At 35.8% G+C, this 24,006-nt stretch overlaps 2 protein-coding genes across 2 annotated transcripts in view; one reads left to right on the top strand and one right to left on the bottom strand.

The window, feature by feature from the left end:
* Positions 1-12,210, bottom strand: part of GASK1B (golgi associated kinase 1B) — a 119,546-nt gene extending 107,336 nt beyond the window's left edge. Inside the window, exon 1 of the mRNA XM_070415405.1 lies at positions 12,161-12,210. The gene's annotated coding sequence lies outside the window, so the exon portion shown is untranslated. The remainder of the gene's footprint in view (positions 1-12,160) is intronic.
* The window catches only part of TMEM144 (transmembrane protein 144), a 76,040-nt gene extending 60,152 nt beyond the window's left edge, over positions 1-15,888 (top strand). The window contains exons 9-13 of the mRNA XM_070415408.1: positions 279-397; positions 3,302-3,421; positions 5,571-5,668; positions 10,312-10,365; positions 14,908-15,888. Of these exons, the coding sequence (XP_070271509.1) occupies positions 279-397; positions 3,302-3,421; positions 5,571-5,668; positions 10,312-10,365; positions 14,908-14,991 (475 nt within the window). The 3' untranslated portion in view covers positions 14,992-15,888. The remainder of the gene's footprint in view (positions 1-278; positions 398-3,301; positions 3,422-5,570; positions 5,669-10,311; positions 10,366-14,907) is intronic.
* Positions 15,889-24,006: the final 8,118 nt, after the last annotated feature.

The raw sequence follows: 24,006 nt of genomic DNA, 5'->3' as shown, positions 1-24,006 counted from the left end.
TTATAATGATAATCCAAATATAATTTCTGTAAATCATGCATTTCCAGAATTAGACAGTGGAAGACCTAAGCTGCACTCTTAGTCCTGATGGCATTCTGACCCTGCAGGGTACTTCCTTGACTTCTGCCCAGTCATAGAGCTTGAGATAGATGGGCGATTTCTGCATAATTGCTTGTGATTTGCATTTTGAAGCATGCTTTAATTATGATTCCATTTGTGTGTTTGACAGAAATATTGCTTTCGACCAAGATTAATAGCAATTGTTTGTTTTTTTTAAGGGGCTGCAGTCTTGCAGTGATATCTGGAATACTCTATGGATCCACATTTGTGCCAATCATTTATATCAAGGACCACAGCAAAAGAAATGATAGTATATATGCAGGGGCAAGCCAGTATGGTAAGAGTAAAAAGTTATTTTACTTTATCAATAAACTTAATACCTGATTTTCTACTTAAGAAAGGTAAAGGGATTAAGCAAAACAACAACAAAAAAACACAAAACTCATAAACACAGACAACAGTATGGTGCTTACCAGAGGGAAAAGGGGAGGGGGCGGTGTGGAGAGAGAGAACAGGGTAAAGAGGGATAAATGGTGATGGAAGGAGGCTTGACTTGGGGTGGTGAACACACAATACAATATACAGATGATGTATTATTCAACTGTACACCTGAAACCTATATAATTTTATTAAGCAATGTCACCCCAATAAATTTAATTAAAAAAAGAATGTGATCATAGTAAATACTGGTACATACATTTGATCTTACTTCTTCATTGCAAGTGGTGAATTAGGCACTAAAGATTAAAAGTAATAAAAGACTGCTTGAGTATTTTCATGTGATCTTTAAAATAAAAATATAATCAACTTTACTTTAGTCAGCATTCAATTCCTTGGATCTTAACACATGGTTTCCAGCTTTACACTAAGCTTTGGAGATTATTTTCTGTTAGATGATCTGTGAGAAAATATGTGTTCTCTTTAAAAAAACACAAAAACACACACACACAAAACAACCCTAAAATCCAGTACAAAATACTTTAAAATCAAGTGATGATCTAAGTATAAGTTTCCTAAAGGTCATGGTAGAGCCTATTTAATCAGAGGATATTACTTTCTAAGCACAGAGTGGTACATTGAAAGGCCCAACATAATGCTCCCTAATAATCTGCTTGTAGTGATAGAATTAATTTCTTAGGCATAAATTTAACACTGCGTGCAATAGCCTTGTGGAGGCTCACAAGGAGATGAAAAGGTGTTGGAACATGGCTTACACCCACGAAGTGATAACAGAATGAGATCATGGGTAATAAAATTCTAAATGAGATGGTACAGAAAATTAATATGGTTGATGTTCAAATTAGGGAGAAGTTCGGAGGGCCACAGTCATGGGGGAAAGACTGATGGAAAGGCTAGGATTTTAACTTTAGATGCACAGATAGACTTTGAATAGGTACCATAGTTGCTTTGTCCCTTTTTATACTCAGCCCCATGAATAGTATTCAAACCTTTAACTTCTCCCTTTTCTTTTAGATTTTATACAAACACTTCTCATATTTTTAGTCTTTTCGTTTTTGAAGGATAAAAACTATTAAAGATAGAATAACACATGGGATAAATTAAAAGAGAAAGAAAAACAAGAGTGAAAAAAAATGGGACCAGAAATTAGTCTAAAAACTGTACTACACTTGTACACTTGAGAGAAATGAACTGCAAGTCTGTCTCTAAGATTTCTTACAGCCACAGTGGAAATCAGATCAGTCCCACGATTTAGCGAACACTAGATATAAAACAACTAATTGTTCCGGAGCACAGTTGTCCTTGGTACTGGGACATAATAAACAATGTCCTTGGCAATTTCTTTTCATAAATAGTGCAGTCAGTTCTCGGGGATCTTTCTTATGACAACTCAAATACTAGTATAGCCTGAAAGGAACACAGCTTATTACAAAATAATTCCAGGGGGTGGGCATAATTTTTATTTCACTTACTTAACAAACGCATAAGTAGTGCATGCTCTGCTAGGCACTGTTCTAAGCTCATTACAATAATAACTCATTTGTAGCAATGTTATTGGTTGAATTCCACTATAACATCATTACTGGTTGAACACTGTTAATTATTCTTTTTTTAAAATACATTTTTATTGACTTTATAGAGGAAGGGAGAGGGAGAGAGACAGAAACATCAATGATGAAAGAGAATCATTGATTGGCTGCCTCCTGCACAACCCACACTGGGGATCGAGCCCACAATCCCGGGCATGTGCCCTTGACTGGAATCAAACCTGGGTCCCTTCAGTCCCCAGGCCGATGTTCTATCCACTGAGCCAAACCAGCTAGGGCCTGTTAATTATTCTTGTTTTATAATTGAAAAATTAAGACAGAAAGAGATTCGGTAATTTACTCAAGTCTCAAAGTTAGCAAGTAGTGGATTGAGGATTACCACCCAGCTGGCCTGTGCTTTTCATTGTTATGATATGCTGCCATTTGCGGTAGTGCATAGATGGGTGGGTGTGGTGTTCTTATGTGATCCAGAAGTAGCACTTAATATTTTTGAAGAATAGACAAACTCTTTGATCTTCAAACTTTCCTCCCTAAATATGACCATTTATCTTAAGTCAGAATTTTAGTTGAGAGAACCATTGAGTCCAATGTGGCCTTCCCAGCCGGGACCTGTAACACACTCATCTTTATGGTCAAAGTACCATCCTCTTAAACAGTCAGTGGAGTTGGGGTTTCTCAGACCATCATGTGTTAAATTCCTCGTGTAATTGGGTTTATAATAATCAATTGAATAAAACTCTCTTTGGGGTAACTTCCTAATATTCTTCTATATAGATGTCATCTGCAACAGTGATACTGGTCTCCAGATTGCTCACTAGACCATATGAAATTAGCAGTCCCCCCAAATTTTCACACACCCCCCTCCCACTATAGCCTACTGGAAATTTGCTACAATTGCTGCAGCCATTAGAGAAATTAGGTCTGAATACTATTCTTAAAAAGGAGATATTAACATTGTATTCACATGGTGCTTCTTATTTAGCTTTCCAAAGATGATCATAAAAGCGAGCCTTTTAGATTTGATTATAGTAATTAATTTACTACTTACTATTTTCTGGTTTTAAATATGTTAATTATAATTCTATATAAAGAGCATGCAGAAAACTAGGGTGATAAAATATAATTAATGGTGCCTTTATGTTTAAGGTTCATTTTGGTGAGTTTGTTTTGTTTTAGAACTCTACATTTGAAATGACTAAAATGATACACTTGAGGGCTTTATAATCTATTTTCAGATTTAGACTATGTTTTTGCACACGCCAGTGGCATCTTTCTTACGAGTACCATCTACTTTCTGGCTTACTGTATAGCCATGAAAAATAATCCTAAACTATATCCTGAAGCAGTCTTGCCAGGTAAGAATATTTACTACAGAAAATCTTCTCACTCTGTAAAAATGTCATTCTTTACTCATCTATATATATAAAAGCCTAAGTGACCGGCCGACCGGCCAGTAGCTATGATATGCACTGACCACCGGGGGCAGATGCTCAAAGCAGGAGCAGAAACCACAGGCATGGAAAAAGAATAGACTGATGAATCTCAGAGGGAAGGGGGGAGGGCGGAGAGCGGGAAGAGATTAACCAGAGATCTTATATGCATACTATACGCCTGGTGCATGGGTTTGTGCACCAGTGGGGTTCCTTGGCCTGGCCTGTGCCCTCTCACAATCTGAGACCCCTTGGGGGATATCAGAGAGCTGGTTTCAGCTGATCCCTGCAGGCCAGGTCGAGGGACCCCACCGGTGCATGAATCATGCATCGGGCCTCTAGTTTAATATAAATAATCATTTTCTGGAAATTAAGACATTCTGTGTGTGTGTGTGTGTGTGTGTGTGTCTGTGTGTGCATGTTTTCATTCCTTTATTGTTTTAGCCCAGTTCACCACCAAATATGAAGGATTTATAAGCCATGAAACTGAATGTAAAATGCTAGTCATTATTATAGAATTTAAAATTTGAACAATGAATCTAAGATCATTTCCTATGCCAAAAAATCTTGACCATCAGACTTTATTATTTTTTCTTTACTATCTAAGGATTCCCATTAAAAGTCATTCCTATGACTTTGATTTTTAAAAGTATCAATGAATAGGAATCTGCAGTCACATGGGAAAGCAAACATTTTTTTTCCAAAATGTAAGGAGAAATTGTTTGAGAGCTCAAAAAGATTGTTAAATGCACATGCTTTTTGGACTTAATCCATTATGCATTGATAGTAAAAAATATACATGTATAATTTCTCACTTATGATTTTTCTACAATCAATTTGGAATAAAGGTCCACAAGTAAAATTTTTATAGAACAAAATAAAAGCATATGTCAGAAACTCATTTTTTTGAGTGCCTGATTGATTTAAGCCAAAGTGTGCCACTATACCACTAGACCATTATAGAAAACTAGAGGCCTTGTGCACGAAATTCGTGCACTTGGGGAGGGGGGTGTCCCTCAGCCTGCACCCTTTCGCAGTCCAGGAGTCCTCGGGGGATGTTTGAATGACAGCTTAGGCCCGCTCCCCATGGGAAGTGGGCCTAAGGTAGCAGTCAAACATCCTTAGTGCTGCCACAGAGGCAGGAGAGACTCCCGCCACCACCGCTGCACTCGCCAGCATGAGCAGCTCCGCATTGAGTGTCTTCCCCCTGGTGGTTAGTGCACATCATAGCTACTGGTCGACTAGTTGACTGTCTGCCCCCTAGTGGTCAGTGCATGTCATAGAGAGCAGTTGAGCTGCCTCAGCATATCATTAGCATATTACACTTTGATTGGTTGAACAGATAACTGGATAACCGAACACTTAGCATATTAGGCTTTTATTATGTAGGATGATAGAAGGCTTAGTTAAATTATCATGAAATTTTTAGCTGGTATTTTCATATAAATTCTAGGTTTTTTTCCTTAGCTACAAACAACATTCAGAATTTCACATATTGTTATGTTCATGGTTTAGAGTGAATGGTGATTGCAGAGCATGTTCAGATCCAGTGTCTTCCCCAAGCCCCTCGCCAATACCCAATCTTTACTCAGTTAATACTTTGGGTACTTTATTTCATGTCAATAAGTTGAGAGGATTGATAATGGTACCCACAGCGGTCAAGAGCAATCAGTTGGTTTCCAAAATGATCATAAAGCATACACAAGTTGGCCAACAGTGTGTATAGGACTGCATTGATATGTGTACTTTCATATTCCTGCTAACTCTAGAGCAGTGATGGCAAACCTATGATACACGTGTCAGAGGTGACACGCGAACTCATTTTTTTGGTTGATTTTCCTTTGTTAAATGGCATTTAAATATATAAAATAAATATCAAAAATATAAGTCTTTGTTTTACTATGGTTGCAAATATCAAAAAATTTCTATATGTGACACGGCACCAGAGTTAAGTTAGGGTTTTTTAAAATGCTGACACACTGAGCTCAAAAGGTTCGCCATCACTGCTCTAGAGCATGACTTTTTCAGGAGGGGAACGTGTCTTGTAAATGTGTGATGTTTGCGTGTGTCTCAGGATTTCTGTCGGGAATACTTTGGGCAATAGCCACCTGCTGCTGGTTCATCGCTAATCACTCTCTCAGCGCTGTGGTCAGTTTTCCCATCATCACTGCTGTAAGTAGCCGAACTGTTTCTCCACATTTTTGTTTTTCAAATGTAAATCTAATTTTTCTGAAGCATTCTTAGTGAATCACTAAGACTGTTATGGAGTTTGATTTTTTTAGGAGGGCAATTCGTATAATAGAGATTCATGTAGATTAGGGGTGGGGAACCTTTTTTCTGCCAAGGGCCATTTGGATATTTATAATTTCATTTAATGAGCCAAACAAAATTATCAATTTAAAAATTAGCCTGCTATATTTGGTCAAACATTTTTTAAAAATATATTTCATTGTTTTTTTACAGAGAGGAAAGGAGAGGGATAGAGAGCTAGAAACATCGATGAGAGACATTGATCAGCTGCCTCCTGAACACCTCCCACTGGGGATGTGCCCACAACCAAGGTACATGCCCTTGACCAGAATTAAACCTGGGACCTCTTGGTCCGCAGGCCGATGCTCTATCCACTGAGCCAAACCAGCCAGGGCCGGTCAAACATTTAATTAACCCACCCCTAATGCCTTGGCAGGGCCAGGCCAAATGATTTTCCGGGCTCCACCCCTGGTGTAGATAAACTGATACCCTCTCTGTCATGTCCTTGGGTGCTAAGGGAACATTGGGCCACTTCACTTTAGCAGGTTTGTTCAATTTTTATATCCTTGCAGTGTTTGTTGGATCCTTTTACCTACTGTCATTTTGGATACATTATAACTTGCTACTTATAACAATATCCACCTCTATATAAAAGTTTATAAATGTAAAAATGCTTTGGTATCATCACACTTGAATCACATGACAACCTTGTGAAACAGAAAGCATTTCCTCCTCCTCTTCATAGGGAACTTCAGTATTTTTAAGGCAGGCTTGCAGGAAGTGCTAAAGCAAAGTGCTGTGTCTGGACAGTGCCATTCATCATGGCATACATAATACGATTTGCTTCAGCTGACTCTTTTTAGGTGCCAATTATGTAGAATATAGCTAGGTAACAGAAAAGCAAAACTACTTCCTTTGACATAGGCAGGACAAGTAGTAATAAGATTGTCCCCATTTTGCAGATGAGAAAATTGAGGCAATCGCTCAGAGCGTTGTTGGAGTGAGAAAACAAGTGGAAATCTCAAGCCTTCTCCATTCAGAGTTTCCAGCACACAGTGCTACTTTTTGCCATCAGTATAGAATACAATTTAGAGTTTGTTTCAAGTTCATTATGGTAATAGGACTGACATATATACACACGGCAGCCCCTGCTTTTAAATCATCGTCATAAAATTTGCCTGAAACATTTCATCAGCACACCTGTGCAAACCTAGAAAACCAATTTTTTAAAACATATTGTCTAATCTAAAACACATTGCATTAAAGTTTGAAACATCCTTAAATTGTAATATAAATTCTGGATTTCAAACAGTATATTTTTCACAATTCTATTATGTTCATAAAATAGTTAGCTTTAAAGTACAACAAAATAAAAAAAACTAGTTGTGTTTTTTTTTTAATTTAAAGAACCCATTGTGACATTCATAATCTCTGCTGAGGAAAAATGTTATAAAAATCAAATATGTTATAAGGAATATTTTTAGGTTTAAGTCCTCATAATTGGAATGGCAAAGAACTCAAAGTCTTTCCACAAAAGGGTTTGTTTCTCATCATATCAAGGATATTTAATGTTAGAAGTGACCATATGATATGGGAAATATAATGGGCAAGTAAATTTGCATGGAAAAGTATACAGTATGATATTCTCCTTGACTGGAGATATAAATATTATATTCTTGAACAAATGTGGGTTCTCTAAAAAGGGTTTGAAGCAATTTCATATAAAAGACACAGATACATTGTGGCCGGTTTTGCTAAGTGATTAGAGTATCGACCCATAGACTAAAGAGTCTCAGGTTTGATTCCTGGTCAAGGACACGTACCTAGGTTGCAGGCTCACTTGATCCTTGGCCCTGGGTGGGGGTGTGTGCGGGAGGTAACTAATCCATGTGTCTCTCTCTCTCACATCGATAACTCTCTCTCTCTCTCCCTCTTCTCACCTTCCCTCCACTCTCTCTCTAAAAAAAAAATCAGTGGAAAAAAATATCCTTGGGTGAGAATAATTAAAAACAACAACAGCCCTAACCGGTTTGGCTCAGTGGATAGAGCGTCGGCCTGGGGACTCAGGGGTTCCAGGTTCAATTCCAGTCAAGGGCATGTACCTTGGTTGTGGGCACATACCCAGTGGGGAGTGTGCAGGAGGCAGCTGATCGATGTTTCTCTCTCATCGATGTTTCTAACTCTCTATCTCTCTCCCTTCCTCTCTGTAAAAAATCAATAAAAAATAAAAAAAATAAATGTTAAAAAAACAACAACAACAACACACAGATACAATCAAGCCACAAAAGACAAATAGAAACACAAATTGAATATCAAAACTATAATAAAAATGAGAAAGGAAACAAATAGCACAAAGGGTAAATATTTATGCAACTAAAAATTAAGTTTTGCTTTGCATGTGTAGAAGTGGGTAATACAATGAAGTAGCTAATTATTTTTAACTGATAACATTATTTTCTCAGCAAAGACAACTTATCTTCTAGCATTACCTTTTAAATAGAATTTATCATATGGGGCCTTTTGCAAGGGACATTAACATTGAGTAATATTCTTTACAAAAGAATATTTTGATAGAGAGATGGTTTTCCAAACACTGTTTCTTGTATTAAATTATGGTAAAGATATACAGCGGAACATTAAAGCTGAGGTCAGTGGAAATGAATTGCTGAGGTAAGTGGAGTGTGGGCAGATGGGCCAGTGGGAGTGGTCATGTTAGTTTCAACTGATCTAAGCACAGTCATCCCACCCCGAGGTATAGCTTCCTGTGGTTCTTGAGGACTACTACCTGGAAGGACAGTATTGCTGGGGGACGATGAATAGGTCCCATTGCCACTAGGCTCTCGCTTGATTTGACTTTTGTTGTCTATTAAGACAACCTTATCCACATGCAGAAAAGATTCAGTCCCTACCCTCAAGGATCTCACACTCTTTCTAATTTTATTTTCTTAGCAGAATAGATTTTTTTTTACTTTAACTTTTTCTAATGGAAAATTTCAAATATACCCATACCCAGTTTTAATAATTATAAATATAGTCATTCTTATTTTATCAAAAAAGTACATTTTTTAATCCCAGCAGTTCTGTTTTTCCCGGTACAGATATTTCCATTGTGACGTATCTGTTGGAGAGTAGGCTCTGAGTTTCTTGAAAGTGTATCTGCATTGCTTAATGGCAAATAACATTCAATTAAAAAGCAAGGAGGAGGAGGAGGAGGAGGAGGAGGAGGAGGAGGAGGAGGAGGAGAAGGAAAGAAGGAAGGAAGGAAGGGAGGGAGGGAGGGAGGGAGGGAGGAAGGAAGGAAGGGAGGGAGGGAGGGAGGGAGGGAGGGAGGGAGGGAGGAAGGAAGGAAGGAAGGAAGGAAGGAAGGAAGGAAGGAAGGAAGGAAGGAAAACCAAACCCATATAGCCCAACACAGCCCGAGAAAGAGCTTGTTACCTCTGCTCCATGCCTTCCCCCTGAGCCTAAAAGTTTATCCAGAGAGTTGAGCTTCTCAAGATGGCTCAAGCTCACCTCTTTTTGAAAGACTGATACAAATATACTTTGTATAAATGCACAAAAGGAAAAAATACAACCCAACTGCCAAAGCAGGTGTGTGTCTTATCTAGGAATGCCCTTCCTGTTTGGCTCTCCTTTGCCTGAATCAAAGCATCTGTACACACTGTGACTTAGGCTTGCATTTAGCAAAGCACTTCTTCCTACAGTCGCATTACTCATCACAGTACCAGGCGCTAAGCAAATATTTAGAAAATCATCAGCCAAAAAGTCTCAAAGGTCAATGATACCTTTTGGTATTATCTTCCACCATGCACTCTGAAGGGAAATTCATTTCCTGATTAAAGAGGATAAAATTCTTAAGCAAATAGCAAGATAACATGAATGTTATGTCCTTATTCTATTGTCCGAAGCCAGGATAGAACTGCCTAAAGGACCCAGATGAGTCCGGTTTGGTTTGGGTTTTGAGGCTTAGGACCTTACGTCATTGATAACAGACAGTTCCTTTGACCTATTGCTCTGGCTCTTTTGATGTCGGCTTTTCCAGATGCTGACAGAGAGGGATGTATTTTTATTACTTCTCTTACATGCCAGAGTGGAGTCAGACTTTGTTGACCCAGCCATGTGGACAGTTGGAGTAGTGGGAGAGGGAAAACATGTTGGAATTGTTTATTTGAAACTTCCAGAGTTTGTGCAGGCTTGAAACAGAATCATAAACATGCTAACACAACATACCCTCTCCACAAAAACCATGCTTAATTCAAATTCCTAGTATAGAGTGTGCAGGAGGCAGCTGATCAATGATTCTCTCTCATCATTGATGTTTCTCTTTCCCTTTCCCTTTCTCTCTGAAATCAATACATATATCTTCATTTTTTTTACCTAATGCTACTTAGTTTAACTTAATGATGAGTTAGGGTTGAGATTATTTCCCTGTCAATATTGTTATATTGCTTTTACAATAGAAAGTTGTTTGATTATCAAGTGTCAAATCAGCTCTCCAATTTACTGTATTTACATAGAGTATAGTCACAGGAAAATAACTAATTTAATTAAAGTTCTTTTTTCTTAAGGGTCCAGGTTTTATAGCTGCAATGTGGGGTGTCTTCATGTTTAAAGAAATACAGGTATGTACAAGAAAGGGCAGAGTTATAAAACGGGTAGATCCATGTATAAAGGGTATGTAAGACAATGTTTGTGTTATTTTCTGAAAACTGCATTTAACTACTAAACCCAGTGCAGAAAACACATGAATTGAGTTGACAGGTCAGATGTTCAAAATGTGTTTTCATCCCTAACTAGCAAAGAAAATGACAAAAATATGAAAATTATTATAAAACATGTTTCTCTCCACCCCAACCCCCAGTAGAAAAATGCTTTAGTTGATTTTAGATTTCTGAAAGAGATTTGGTTAAATAATCCAATAAAATTGGGTAGAGGGAAATTTTATTTGGTGTAAAATATGGTCGATTAACAAAGAAAAGATTCCTTTTATCCCAAAGATTAAACTATCCCCAAGGCACATGGGTTTTGGGAAAAGATACCCATGTGGGTTCTTCTGCCTCCCAAAGGTCTCCACATAAAAACAGCAACTTTAGCCCTGGCTGGTTTTCCCAGTGGTTAGAGTCAGCCTGCAGACCAAAGGGACACAGGTTCGATTACTGGCCCAGGGCATGTACTTCGGTGGCAGGTTTGCCCTGGCCCTGGTCGGGGTTCATGAAGGAGGCAACCAATCAATGTGTGTGTCTCTCTCTCCCCCTCCTCTCCCTTTCCCTCCCTCTAAAGAATCAATGGAAAAAAATATCCTCAGGTGAGGATTAAAAAATTAAATAAATAAAACCAGCAATTTTACAGGAAAACAGTATGGTAACAGGTGACCTCTACCTCTTCCCTCTCACGTGTACTTGATGGTGGTCTAGACGTTCTCGAAAGACATCATAGCTTCTGTCTTAATATGCAGCTGTAATAACAAGTAATTCCTGGGTCTAAGAAGATCTGATGCTGCTAATCTCTGGGAACCACGAAGTGAACTGTGTCCCTGGCTAATCCTTAAAGTGATTCTTTGATTTTAGATTTAAGAAATCATTTCATTCATTCTAAATGAAACATTTTTATTTAGAAAGCCATAATTTGATAATATGAGTAAAATTCTCAGATGAAATACACATGTTTAGAAGATATTTGGACCATGAGCTTAGTTTTTTTAAAAAAAAAAAATACACAAGACAACTGAAAACATTTGTAGATTCATAAGTTACTTTTATGCACGTGTTTCTCATTTATTTTAGTTAGAATTGCTTTCCACAAAAATAATTCTGTGCCTGTAACACGCTATAAATCTCTTTGCAAATGTTTCATCTGCCTCACAAAGGATGATTACCACTTAAGAATTATTATTCAGTGTAACATGCTGAAGCCTTAGAAAATCACGAGTTAGTAACCAGAGCTTATTTGCAGTTAACATATAAAGAAACACAAACTAAGAATAGATTTATTTTAAGCTTTTGAAAATTATTTTGCTTAATACTACAGTAATAATGATACTGAATTTAAAATATTTTTTCTAGATATAAGAACTCTCTTGACAGAATCTCTAACCATTAAGCCTCGTGTTAATTCCTTGGAGCCCCTAAAAGATACTAAAAGGCATTCAAAGAGGGTTTTCCAAAAATATCAGCTGAAAGTCTTCTGACCCAATAAGACCATTGAGTAAGGTGCTGAAATATAGTATAAATATAAAATAAATATCCTTCTAATATGCTGCTAATTATCAATTAAAAAGTGTAAAGTAAATGCTATTAATAACTACAAAGATTATTAAAATATTTTAAAAAATCAACAAGAAGTATGCTAGATTTCTAAGATCTTTTACTTTACTACAAAAGGACATAAAAGAAAATCAGAAGAAATGGGGAGACTCACCATATTCCTGATGGGACAACTCACTATGGTTCCTAGGCAGTTCTTTCCAGTAACATTCATTGAGATCCCTGTAAAATCCCAACGGGATCCTTTCTGGAATTTGAGAGAGTGTTGAAGTTTAGCCAAGTGTGTATATGAAAATAAAAAGAGGGAGGGCCAAGCTGAAAGCAAAGAGTGAGTTTTGTTGACCCTCCTAGAGTCAAAAAATCTTATGAATCTTGTCTACAAACAAAGCTTAAAGGGCGTCCAGTGATACTTATCATTCACTGCAGATGCCTACCTGCCTCTTGACAACTGAGTTAAAAGAGTTTCAAATACTTTACATGCCAACGACTTTAACTTATCAACTAAAAACTGAGCCCAAAATCCTATCAGAATTTTAAAACAATTGTTTCTTCTTAGAAACAACACAAAATCCTAGAGTGAAACAAAAGCAAAACATTTATCTTTCTGACTTTTAGGTCCTGTCAGTTATGTCTTGAATCAGTCCTCAAAGACATATTTTAAAGTCTACAAGTTACAGCAGTAAGAACTTAACAGACACAAGCACTTGTTGTGTGAAAGAATTTAATGCTTTTATTTTGTTTTAATGCCACCCACGCTCCATTTGGAGGTTGTGCACTTCTACTGTTCTTTTGTATCTGATATCTGTTCCTCTTTGGGAAGTTTGTTGTATAATTTTATATTTAGCTATTTTAAATTAAATATTCACTATATTTTTTGCAACACACTTTTTTAGTCAAAGTGATACCAATAATTATCGCCACAACAATTTATAGGTCAGTAGCTACCCCCAGATAAAGGATGAGAGGATATATTTTTTTAATCTCAATAGCTGTTTCAAAAATCCAAGTTCAAAACCTTTTGCTTTGGGGAGTATGTTAGCGTGATCTTTCTAAGAGCTAACATTCACCTTTGGCCACGGAAAACTATGACCCAAATATAATCAGGTTTTTTTTTCTCTCTCCCTCTTAGGAGACTAGCAAGTTTGGACAGATTCGTAAACTTAAAGGGGAAAAATATTTTATTCCCTAAGAACATTATTCTTCTGTCTACAGAGACAATAAAATAGAGAGCTTACCAAAGTAGTCACATAATTAGTTATGAAATGTTAGTTCAGGCCCCATATATTGTTTTTTTCTTATTTAAGTAATCACATTGTCTAATTTAAAGTAAATTTAGCAATCATTTTAGTGTACTAATTTTTGAACAAATATTTATTGAATACCTATTTTGCACCAGTACTGGTATCTAGGTATAGGTTACTGTCTTTAAAACCAAGAAAAAGATGTCAGGAACTTTAATGCCTTAATGCAATGTGTGTGTGTGTGTGTGTGTGCGTGCGCGCACTCTGTACTTGGCAAGGCTTTGTGTTGCTGTCTTGCACTTGAAGAGCTTGTGTTACAGCGACTTCTGATAGTGTTGATGCTCACAGTGAATCAGACAGTACAGCTGGCTCCCACCCAATTTACAAAGACCTCTTTCGGGTAATCAAACAAATTAATCCACTCCAATCCAATTCTCTATTAAGTTGTAAAAAAAATAAAAAGGAATATGCATTGTATTGTGTTTGGGCTCTGTATTAATTGGCATTAATCTTGATAAGAGCTAAAAATAGAACTATATGGTTTGACTGTCAGGAGATCTCGATGTAATTTTAGACCATATATCTAAAAGGAGAGAGGCACTGATCCTGTTTTACTTTGCAATATTCAAACTTTCCCTTAGGATAATGGGAACTGTATTTAAAGAGGAATATAGACAACCTGGCAATCAATCATTCAGAGGGAACCTGCCAGGTTAGTGGGGGAGCTTGAAACTATTCCACATGAAAAAAAAATGGTCAAAGGAATTAAAATATTGACCAGGAAAGCAGAAGTTTCAGGAGTATAAGAGTTATTTTTCAATGTTTGAGAGTTTTTTCTTGTGGGAAAGAGATTAGAAATCAATCTATCTGTACCCCTAGAGATAGAACTTGCAGGAAATAAAATATTTCTAGTTAACACAGGGAGATATTCTTTGTTAATATAAACATAGACTGTCTACATTGGAAGGTGAGTCTCAGTGTTTCCCATCTCTGCGACCAGTGCACCCATATACAGCTGGACAAGCCAGACTTAGTCTGTTTCTTCCTAACCCTTTAGATTGTTCTCTGTCTGTTTACCTGAACTTTATCATCTCTCCCCAGGAGGACTGTAGGTACCTCCTTATTGGTCTCTTTCCATCCATCTGGCCTCCTCCAGTCTGTTCACCATTGTAAAAAAAAGTGCCGGTTTTATCAAATGCAAACCCTATCTTTTCACCACATCTAGCTGTGTTTGTTCCTTTAATATATTTCCATTGCTCAGAAAAACAAAACTCAAAGACATGACGTGAGCTATTAGATCCCTGTATCATCAGGCCCACAGCCTTCCAACCTCACCTTGCCTCTACCTAACTCTCATTGCTCTAGTCACACTGACCTTTCAGCACCTAGCAAGTATCATGCTTTCTCTTACAACAGAGCTTTACACGTAAAGCTCTGAATTTCTACTAGAATTTCAACCTGATACCCTCTTTCCCAGCCCAGTTCATTGATCTTATGGGTTTTCAAGGGAATCTGGATGATTACTTAGAGAAATAACAAAAAAACATGTAGGTGGCTAAGGAAGATGGTTAGTAAGGTCCTAGTAGTCTTAAGAATCTGTGCATTTTTGTGTGTTTGATTCAAGTGTTCTTAATTACAGTTACTCTTTTTTATTATTCAGGGTCAACAAAACTACCTATTAATGATATTTGCATTTTGCATCATCTTGACTGGAGCATTGTGCACTGCTTTTTCTAAAACCTAGCAACCACATGACCAGCAGGTGGCAGCAGTGATTAAGAGAAGGCCTCTACTGGACATTAGACAGATTATGCTGAGAACAAAGATCATTTTCATACCGAAAATGGATCTCAACTCATCTTGGAGTGGGTAAATGATTTTTTTTCATAAATATGAGAATAAAGGAAAACATTTTTAGTCAAGTAAAAAAATGAAAAATTATTCTGATGAACTTTTTTGAAGGTAGGACTTTAGGGAGTGACTAAAATTTCTACATTCTTACAGTATCATATCTAAGGGTGCTCTTTATTCTTTTTAGTACTTTTAAAAATTTCAAAATAAGCATGCACACACAAATAAAAAAGACATAGTTGGGAAATTTTCCAACTCAAGAGTTTCCTCTCCTACAGATAGAAGCCAGAAACTCACTCTCCTAGCCTTCCTTGTGGTAGGAAGTGCTGCTCCTGACGGTGTAGCCTCCAAGCCCAATGTTGTGGTCCTGCTGGGGATTCTGTGAGCTACCTAATCAAGTTGTATAATAAACTTAGCCTCATTTAAAAAAACCTCAGCAACATGTTTATAGCCTATTTTAATCAACTTTAATGAAGTGTAATTTATATCCAATGAAATTCTCCCATTTTAAGTGGACAGTGCTCTGAGCTCCAGCAAATGCACACGCATGTGAACACCACTACAATCTAGATACAGAACATTTCCAGGAACCCCAAATGTTCCCTTCTGCCCCTTTGTAGTTAGCCCCCAAGACCAGTCCACCAATGATCTGTTTTCTGCCTTTCTAGATTACGTTGGTCCGTTCTAAAGTTTTATGTACAAGGAATCACGTCAGTATGTACCCTTTTGTGTTTGATATCTTTCATCTTATAGCCATTTTTATACTTTCTTTTTACTGTGCACAGATGATGTGTTGTAGAATTGTGCACCTGAAAGCTGTATAAATTTGTTAACCAGTATCACTCCAATAAATTTAATAAAAAGGAAAAAAAAACATTTTTACTGCTCTGAAACACTTATAATTCTCAATTATTTTTGCTTGTGTATATTCAAAATAGCAACTAAAGCAAAAATAATTAACATTTGGAATCATTATATTTCAGTGTGTGATGTGTCATGTTCCAGAAATTCACTGTTTTAAATTAATAGTGTAGTTAATAATTTTTAGCTACCCTTAGAGTCCATCTCCATTCTATGATATTCTGTCTTGAGAGACTGTAAAACATTAAATTGCTTAAACTAGATCACCTCCATTGTCTACAAGTTGAAAAAGGTGCATATTCTTGGGTTTTCTACAACAACCTAATGGATTATAATATCTGGGCTAGAAAGTGTGAATATGCATTTTTAAAAAGTGTTCTTAATTATTCTTATTACACTTGTACTCTAAATTGTTTGTATTTGTGACATATACTTTGATGTTTAAAAGATTTCAATGAACTAGAAAAATAAAAAAGAATATTCTGTCTTCCACTCCTACAAGAAGAGAGAGAAAATAAAATAAGTTATCTATTTAATTTTATGAAGAATTTTTTAGAAGAAAAAAAATGAAATACTTAAAACCAATTGTTCAAATGGAATTTTGCCAAAAATAAAAACAATAATAATAACTGTGTATCATACTCTTTTTTTTTTTTGGCTCAAACCACTTGACTTTCTCCAAGAGGTCAGTGACCAAATCTGTTTTTACTTTAAACCCTGCAGAAAATTACTCTTTCTCCAGCAATAAAATCTCTAACACAATTCTTCCTGACAAGATCCCATGAAAACAAACAAAAATTCTCATTTATAAATGGAGATTATCCAACAAGACCTAATGATATAGGCTGAAAATTAGAACCTAACTTTCTAAAGCATTCCTCATGATTTTCTTAAGTACCTCATAGGTCCTCGTAAGACGCTGACTGCATTCTTTCATTATCTCTTACCAACAAGGTACTTGTAAGCACTGTTTCTAACTCATTCATACCTACGTAATTAGAGAGTTTATAAATCTGCCTTTCACATATACCATAAAGTTTTGATTTATAAAACTCACCTCAAATATTTTTTTCCAACAGAAAAGGCTGTATTGTCTCCCTTTCATCCAAAAATATTTGAGAATTATATTGGCTTTATATATATGTGACAAATTTATTGTGAGCTCTTTGAGAGTAGAAGTTGTGTTAGTCATCTTTATATCTCAAAACCTAGCACAGCACATGGCATTTTAAAAAAGACTTTTTTTTTCTTTCCATTGCCCTGAAGAACATCTGAAAGTTACAATCCAAAATTTATTAGCCAATGGTACTTTAAAAACTGATTCTTAGTAATTCACTGAACCACACATTAAATATTTATTAAGTGGTTTCTTTACACTTAGTTATGATATATTATCAGCCTTTCTGTATGTTATTGAATTTAATTTTCTAAAATTTTGCTAAAAAGTTTTGGTTTTGTGTTCATAAATGATATTGGATTATAATATCAGGGTAGTACTTGCTCCAAAACATTTGCTAAAAATTGGTATTATTTTTCCTTAACTGTTTGGTAGAATTTAAAAGTGAAGCTATATAGGCCTCATTTTTTTAAAACAAATATGGAGTAATACAAGTTATCTATTACTTCTTGAGTGAGCTTTCCTAATTTATGTCTTTCAGGGAATTTGCTAATTTTGTGTACATTGTAGAAATTACTGGCATAATCTTGTTTATAATATTTCTTTTCTCTTCCTTTTAAAATTGCAGGATTTGTTATGATGTCCACTTTCTTATTTCTAACATTGGTAATTTGTTTCTTCTCTTTCTGAACATTATAGTAAAAATTTATCAACTTTCTTAATCTACTCAATAAATTAGCGCTAGTTTTCCTTGTTTTCTCTTTTATTTTATTGTTTTGTGCTCTTCTATATTACTTATAGTTTCATTTAGGTTCTTAACTTACTCTTATTTCTCATCCATTCTCCTTCTTCCAAAACTCTAATTTAGACTGTTTGAATTTTCCCCACATCTCATTGATTCTCTGTTCTTTTTTTTTTATTCAGTTCTGCTCTGTTTCATTTTGAATAGTGTCTATTGCTCTGTCTTCAAGTTCACTAATCTTTCCTTCTTCATAGTCCAATCTACTATGAATACCACTCTGTATACTTTTTATCTTAGATATGTTCATCACTAGGTAGGAATTACATAAGAAAAACAATAGTATTTTTTTAAAAAATATATTTTATTGATTTTTTACAGAGAAAGGGAGAGGGATAGAGAGTTTGAAACATCAATCAGTTGCCTCCTGCACACTTCCCACTGGGTATGTGCCCACAACCAAGGTACATGCCCTTGACCGGAATCAAACCTGGGACCCTTGAGTCTACAGGCCGACGCTCTATCCACTGAGCCAAACTGGTTAGGGCAACACTAGGATTTTTAAAAAGTGTCTTGATATTGACAATAAGATTCTTCTAGCAAACAGGGACATCAGAGTTAATTTGATTGGTTTTTAGCTACTGAAGTCCTCATCTGGGAACTTAAGTCATTTTTTTTTTTTACATTGAAGACCAACTATCTCTCTAGAAGATTAGTATACTTCTATCTTTTTAAAGATCCTGAGGAAAGTGAAAAATAAAACACAGAATTTTAGTATGTGTGTTGTTATTTACTTGTCATTTTTTGTATTGATGCTGGCGTAACCTTCCTATGTATAATTGACTCATATGATATTGGAGGCTAAGAAGTCCCAAGTTCTGCAGTTGGCAAGCTGGAGACTTAAGAGAACTCAATGGCATAGTTACAGTCTGAGTCCAAAAGCCTGAGAAGCAAAAGGGTTGGTGATGTGAATTCCCATCTGAGTTTGAAGGCCCAAGAACCAGGAGAGCAATGTTCTAAGTTTTAGTCTAAATCTGGGTTCTCCAAAGGCAGGAAAAGACCCATGCCCAGCTCAAAGACAGGCAGAGAGAGAGTGAATCTCTCTTACTCAGGCTTTATGTTCTTTTCCAGCCTTCAGGGGAATAGATAAGGCCCACCACCTTGGGAAGGGCAATCTGTTTTACTCAGTCTACCCATTCAAATGTTAATCTAATCCGGATACACCGGGAATAATGTTTAACTAAATATCTGTGCACACAATGGCCCAGGCAAGGTGACACATAAAATGAACCATCCCACATATAGTAAACCATCTTATGGTATTTAGCTCTTCAACCATAAAAATATTTTGAGTTTAAACTCTTGATATTACACTGTTTGGTAATACAATTGACTCTTAAACAATGCAGGGGTCAGGGGTTATACACAGATGAAAATCTGTGCATAACTTTGACTCCCCCACAAACTTAACTACATAGTTGTCCTTCTGTCCCTGTGGGGGCTTGATTCTAGGACTCCCCCCATGGATACCAAAATCTATGAATGCTCAAGTCTCCTATATCCAATGGTGTAGATCGATGCATACAGCAAACCTCCATATTCCTAGACTCTCAACCGCAGATGGAAAGCAGTACAGGTATTTTCTGTAAAAATTATTTGTGTAAGTGGACCCGTATCGTTCAAGGGTCAACTTGTACTATTTTATGGAGATTGTTTTATAATGTGTCTGAGGCTATAGTAAAAAATATGTCTATTATAAACAGACAAAGGAATGTACAATTTGGGAGAAATTTTTTAGCTTTGTTCATAAAAAGGCCTACCCACTTAACCACACCCCTGGATCATTTTGTAACAATTCCTCGGTATATATCTAGAGGAGTAAATGTATATATCCATAGACAATTTTGTACAAAAATGCCCATAGTAACTGAAAACTGGAAATAACCCCACACTCACCAACAGGATAGACAAATTGTGTTATATTCATAAAATGCATTGAAATACTACCAATTGCTATTCACATAAAGTGAAGCATCTGGTTGCCTTATCTTTAGCTATTAATGTATATTAAATAATCATTTACTTAATTCTGCTGTATAAATATATTTTCAAATTTGACCACCAGAGGGTAGTATAGGTTTAATTGTGATAGTCTTCATGTCAAAAAATGCAAAATGCGGGGGGGTTAGGGAGCTTTCTTTTTTCCCCCTTTTCATCTCTCCTCTGAAACGACTATACTTTGCCATTTATGGATTTGAAATATGAAGTAGAAAATTATAATTTATCTTATATCTCTTATGTACCAATCGAATTCTCAGAGTGGTGTCTGCTTTTCAGTTACTGGATTTTCATTAGTTTTTCACTTTATCATTTAATTTCCTGAAAGCTTAACACGTCACAAAATAAATTCATTTTTGGAGTTATTTAGACAATTGCCTTAGAATATTCAGGACATGGAAGAATTTCACAGCCAGTGTTACCAACGTAGATGAACATTGCTGAATAAATACTAAGCTAGAAGCCACATGTTTCTCACAGAGACATAATTTCCAAGTCATCAAGCTGCATGGCCTCAGGTTTCCCTAAGATGCTCCAATAATTCTTCGACTTCATTAGACATTTTGGGTCGCAGAGACCTAGAACTATTTGCCCTGCTATTTTTGAAGACCTTTTTGTAACCAAGTAGCTAAAATGTTTCCCAATAGGCTATTAAATAATCTTTTGCAGTACTTGGGTGGATTCTGAATATGGATTTTGCCATCACTGGGAGACTGAGCTGAAGAAGGTGTGTCTTCAGTTCTATTTCCTGGGTACAGAATGATGGTTTTCTAAGGGAAATGTTTGATGCAAAGTGGGGTAGCAAATGCGTCTGATGTTTGTTTCAGCTCTGAAATGCCTAGTGGAAAATTACCATGAAACAAACTCCATGGAACTAGGGAAGTGGGACATGTCCAAAATGCTCATAAGCTGAGGTGTTGTCCAGAATCTTCTTCCTTTCTGTTGATTTACATGACAAACGTCCTAAAGAATTCGGTTTCTTCACTTGCATCTTCATAACTGTGATATTTCCTATTGAGGACCTCAGGCCTGAAATTCACATCACATACACATACTGTCTTGATTATAAGGCCATCAAATGTACGGGAATGTGATCTATTTCTTAAATGTGTGGTAAGAAAATGTATATATGAAACTTAATCTCACAAAATATTACAGTAAATTGTTGTGCGTTTTATTCTGGGGGAGGATTAAAAGCTACTTGGTGTTTGTTAGACACTTTCCTACAGAGAGGATTTCTCCGGGTCTCCTCTACACTGCAAATGTGGATCTCCACTCCATGCCTGTTGCAAAAATTCTAAATGCCTAATCATTGCTTAACTTCCATGCTCTGTGGAATGGATTGCTCCTAAAAAGATGTTTCAAGATCATAAATTAAAGGAAGAAAACATAATTGCCCTCAGCTTTTTGTGTGATTTTACTGGGTTCTGCAGCCCCAGCTTTAGTTTTGTTTGTGGTTACCATACATTTAAATCTTACATGGTACGTGTTAAGTACTCCATTTCAACAGGCAGATTTTGGTCACATTTTCAAGATATACTTCCTACTCACTCAAATAAACTCAGAAAATTCTCTGAGAAATATAGCAGGGCCAAAATGGTCCATTCTTATGCAGTTTACTTGCCCAACAGAGAGAATAGTATATTATATCAGATAGCATGGTGAATCCTTCATTCTCTCTTTCCCAATCTTAATTTCTTTCTGTCTTATACACACACACACACACACACACACACACACACACAGACACACACACACAGACACACACACAGAGACACACACAGACACACACACAGACACACACAGACACACACACACACGCACGGTCTTAGAGGTTATTTCCTGTATCTGTTACTAAAAGTAAATGCTGCCATTAATATCTGTACACGTATATTTTATGCACTTATATGTTTACAAGGCATATTCATAGTGAAGTTATTATATCAGAAGATAGATACACATTTTAAAATGTGAAAGCTATTACCATAATGCTCTGCAAAAAATTGTAACTAAATTTTAACCCTGCTAACAAATTCTCCATACAGTTGCCAAATTAATTTTTATCAGTTTCTTAATTATTTCCCAATGTGGTGTGATTACACTGGCACCTAAGCATCTCAGTGCATCTAAATATATATTAATTTTTGAGCAGAATTGATGGATTATCAAGTATATCAGCTCCTCATATATTAAGGCCTTTCTTGTGACCTTCTAGTTTACTCTTCATAATTTTTCTAGGAGGTTTTGAGATCTAAAATTATTATTTATAGGACTCCTTTCTATATTAAAGGAATTCAGCCCTTTGTCTGTTGTATAATTATTTTTCCCAATTGATTTTTTACTTTAGTTTTGTTTGTGGTTACCATACATTTAAATCTTATATGGTACGTATTAAGTACTCCATTTCAACAGGCAGATTTTGGTCACATTTTCAAGAAAATTAGTTTTTAATCTGTATGATTTTTTTCTAGCACTTTTGTTTTTATGTTTTATAGTTCAATTTTTAGTTTATATGGAGTCAATGTTAGAGTAGGGGGTGAAGATTTACCTACAGTATTTTCCCAAACACCTAATAATTTGTTGAATAATTCTGCTCGTCTTCAGTGTTCTAAAATGCTTTTTTTAAAAATGTATTTGTATTGATTTCAGAGAGGAAGGGAGAGGAAGAGAGAGAGAGAATCATTGATCAGCTGCCTACTGCACACCTCACACTGGGGATCAAATCTGCAACCTGGGCATGTGCCCTGACCAGGAATCAAACTGTGACCTCCTGGTTCATAGGTCGCTGCTCAACCACTAACCACGCCAGGCGGGCTAAAATGTTTTTAATGAAGGCCAAATTTTGATAGGTTCTTGAATCAATCTCTAAATCATGTAATTGTTTTTTCGTGTGCTAGGACTACAGAGTTACAATTACTATGTCATATATGTTAAGATCGTTTAGCTTGTCCTTCCAGGTTATTCCAGGCTATTCTTACATGTTGGCTTTTCAGGATGATTTAGAATAAGTCTATCAAGTTCCAAGCAAATAACCACAATGGCAACAACACATCTGTTGGCATTTTAATTGGATAGCATCCAAATTCATAAATTTAATTGACATCTTTCAACTATTCAATATCTTTGCACTTTTTTTTTCTTAGTAATTTAGTCATGCTACTGTGTAGTTTTCTATTAATGTTGTTTTAAAGTACCAGTTCTTGGTTATATTTATCAATTTTATTATTTATCTAACTTTTACATTTGTTTCAATCATTTTAATCATCTTTATTTTTAAATCTGAAAGTGCTTAATTAAATATTTTATTCTATGTCTTTTAGTAAGTATAAGTGATTAGAAATATTAATTTTTCTATGAATATAGTTTTTAGATAAGTCACATGTTTTGATAGCTAGACTTTTTATTTTCATTTTCTAGATATTTGGCATTATTAGTTTGAATATCCTATTTTATACAAGAATAATTTCAGATACATTAAAATTTTTCCAGGTGGTTAGTTTTTAAAATTCTATTTTTATAATTTCTATTTTTCATATAATTAATATAATCTATATTCTTTCTATTTATTAAAATTATTGAAGCAGTTTTTGTGCATTATGATAGGATCAATTTCTGTAAATATTATATGGAAGTTTGAAATAAGATGTCAAAACTGTTCTCAGGTACTTAAATTCAGCATATACCCCTTAAATCAACATTGTTTATTGTCTTTTTTTTTTTTTTTTTGTACCCTTTAAACCAGTGGTTCTCAACCTTCTGGCCCTTTAAATACAGTTCCTCATGTTGTGACCCAACCATAAAATTATTTTCGTTGCTACTTCATAACTGTAATGTTGCTACTGTTATGAATCATAATGTAAATATCTGATATGCAGGATGGTCTTAGGTGACCCCTGTGAAAGGGTCGTTCGACTGCCAGAGGGGTCACGACCCACAGGTTGAGAACCACTGCTTTAAACCAAATATTTGTTTTTTTTTTAATTTAATCTGTCAGTTAATGTTTCCCAAAAGTATTGTTTTTCTATTAATTTCCTTTTGTATTTCCTATAGGTTCGCTTCTTGAATTCTGATGTTATATTACTTAATTCAGAAAGATTTATTCCAGTTAGATCTTCATTACAGACGGTAAATCT

The sequence above is a fragment of the Myotis yumanensis genome, unplaced genomic scaffold (assembly GCF_028538775.1).
Source record: "Myotis yumanensis isolate MYYU_CA2020_CCGP unplaced genomic scaffold, mMyoYum1.0.hap1 SCAF_5, whole genome shotgun sequence".
Lineage (NCBI taxonomy): Eukaryota > Metazoa > Chordata > Mammalia > Chiroptera > Vespertilionidae > Myotis > Myotis yumanensis.
This window is presented reverse-complemented; position numbering and strand designations above follow the sequence as displayed.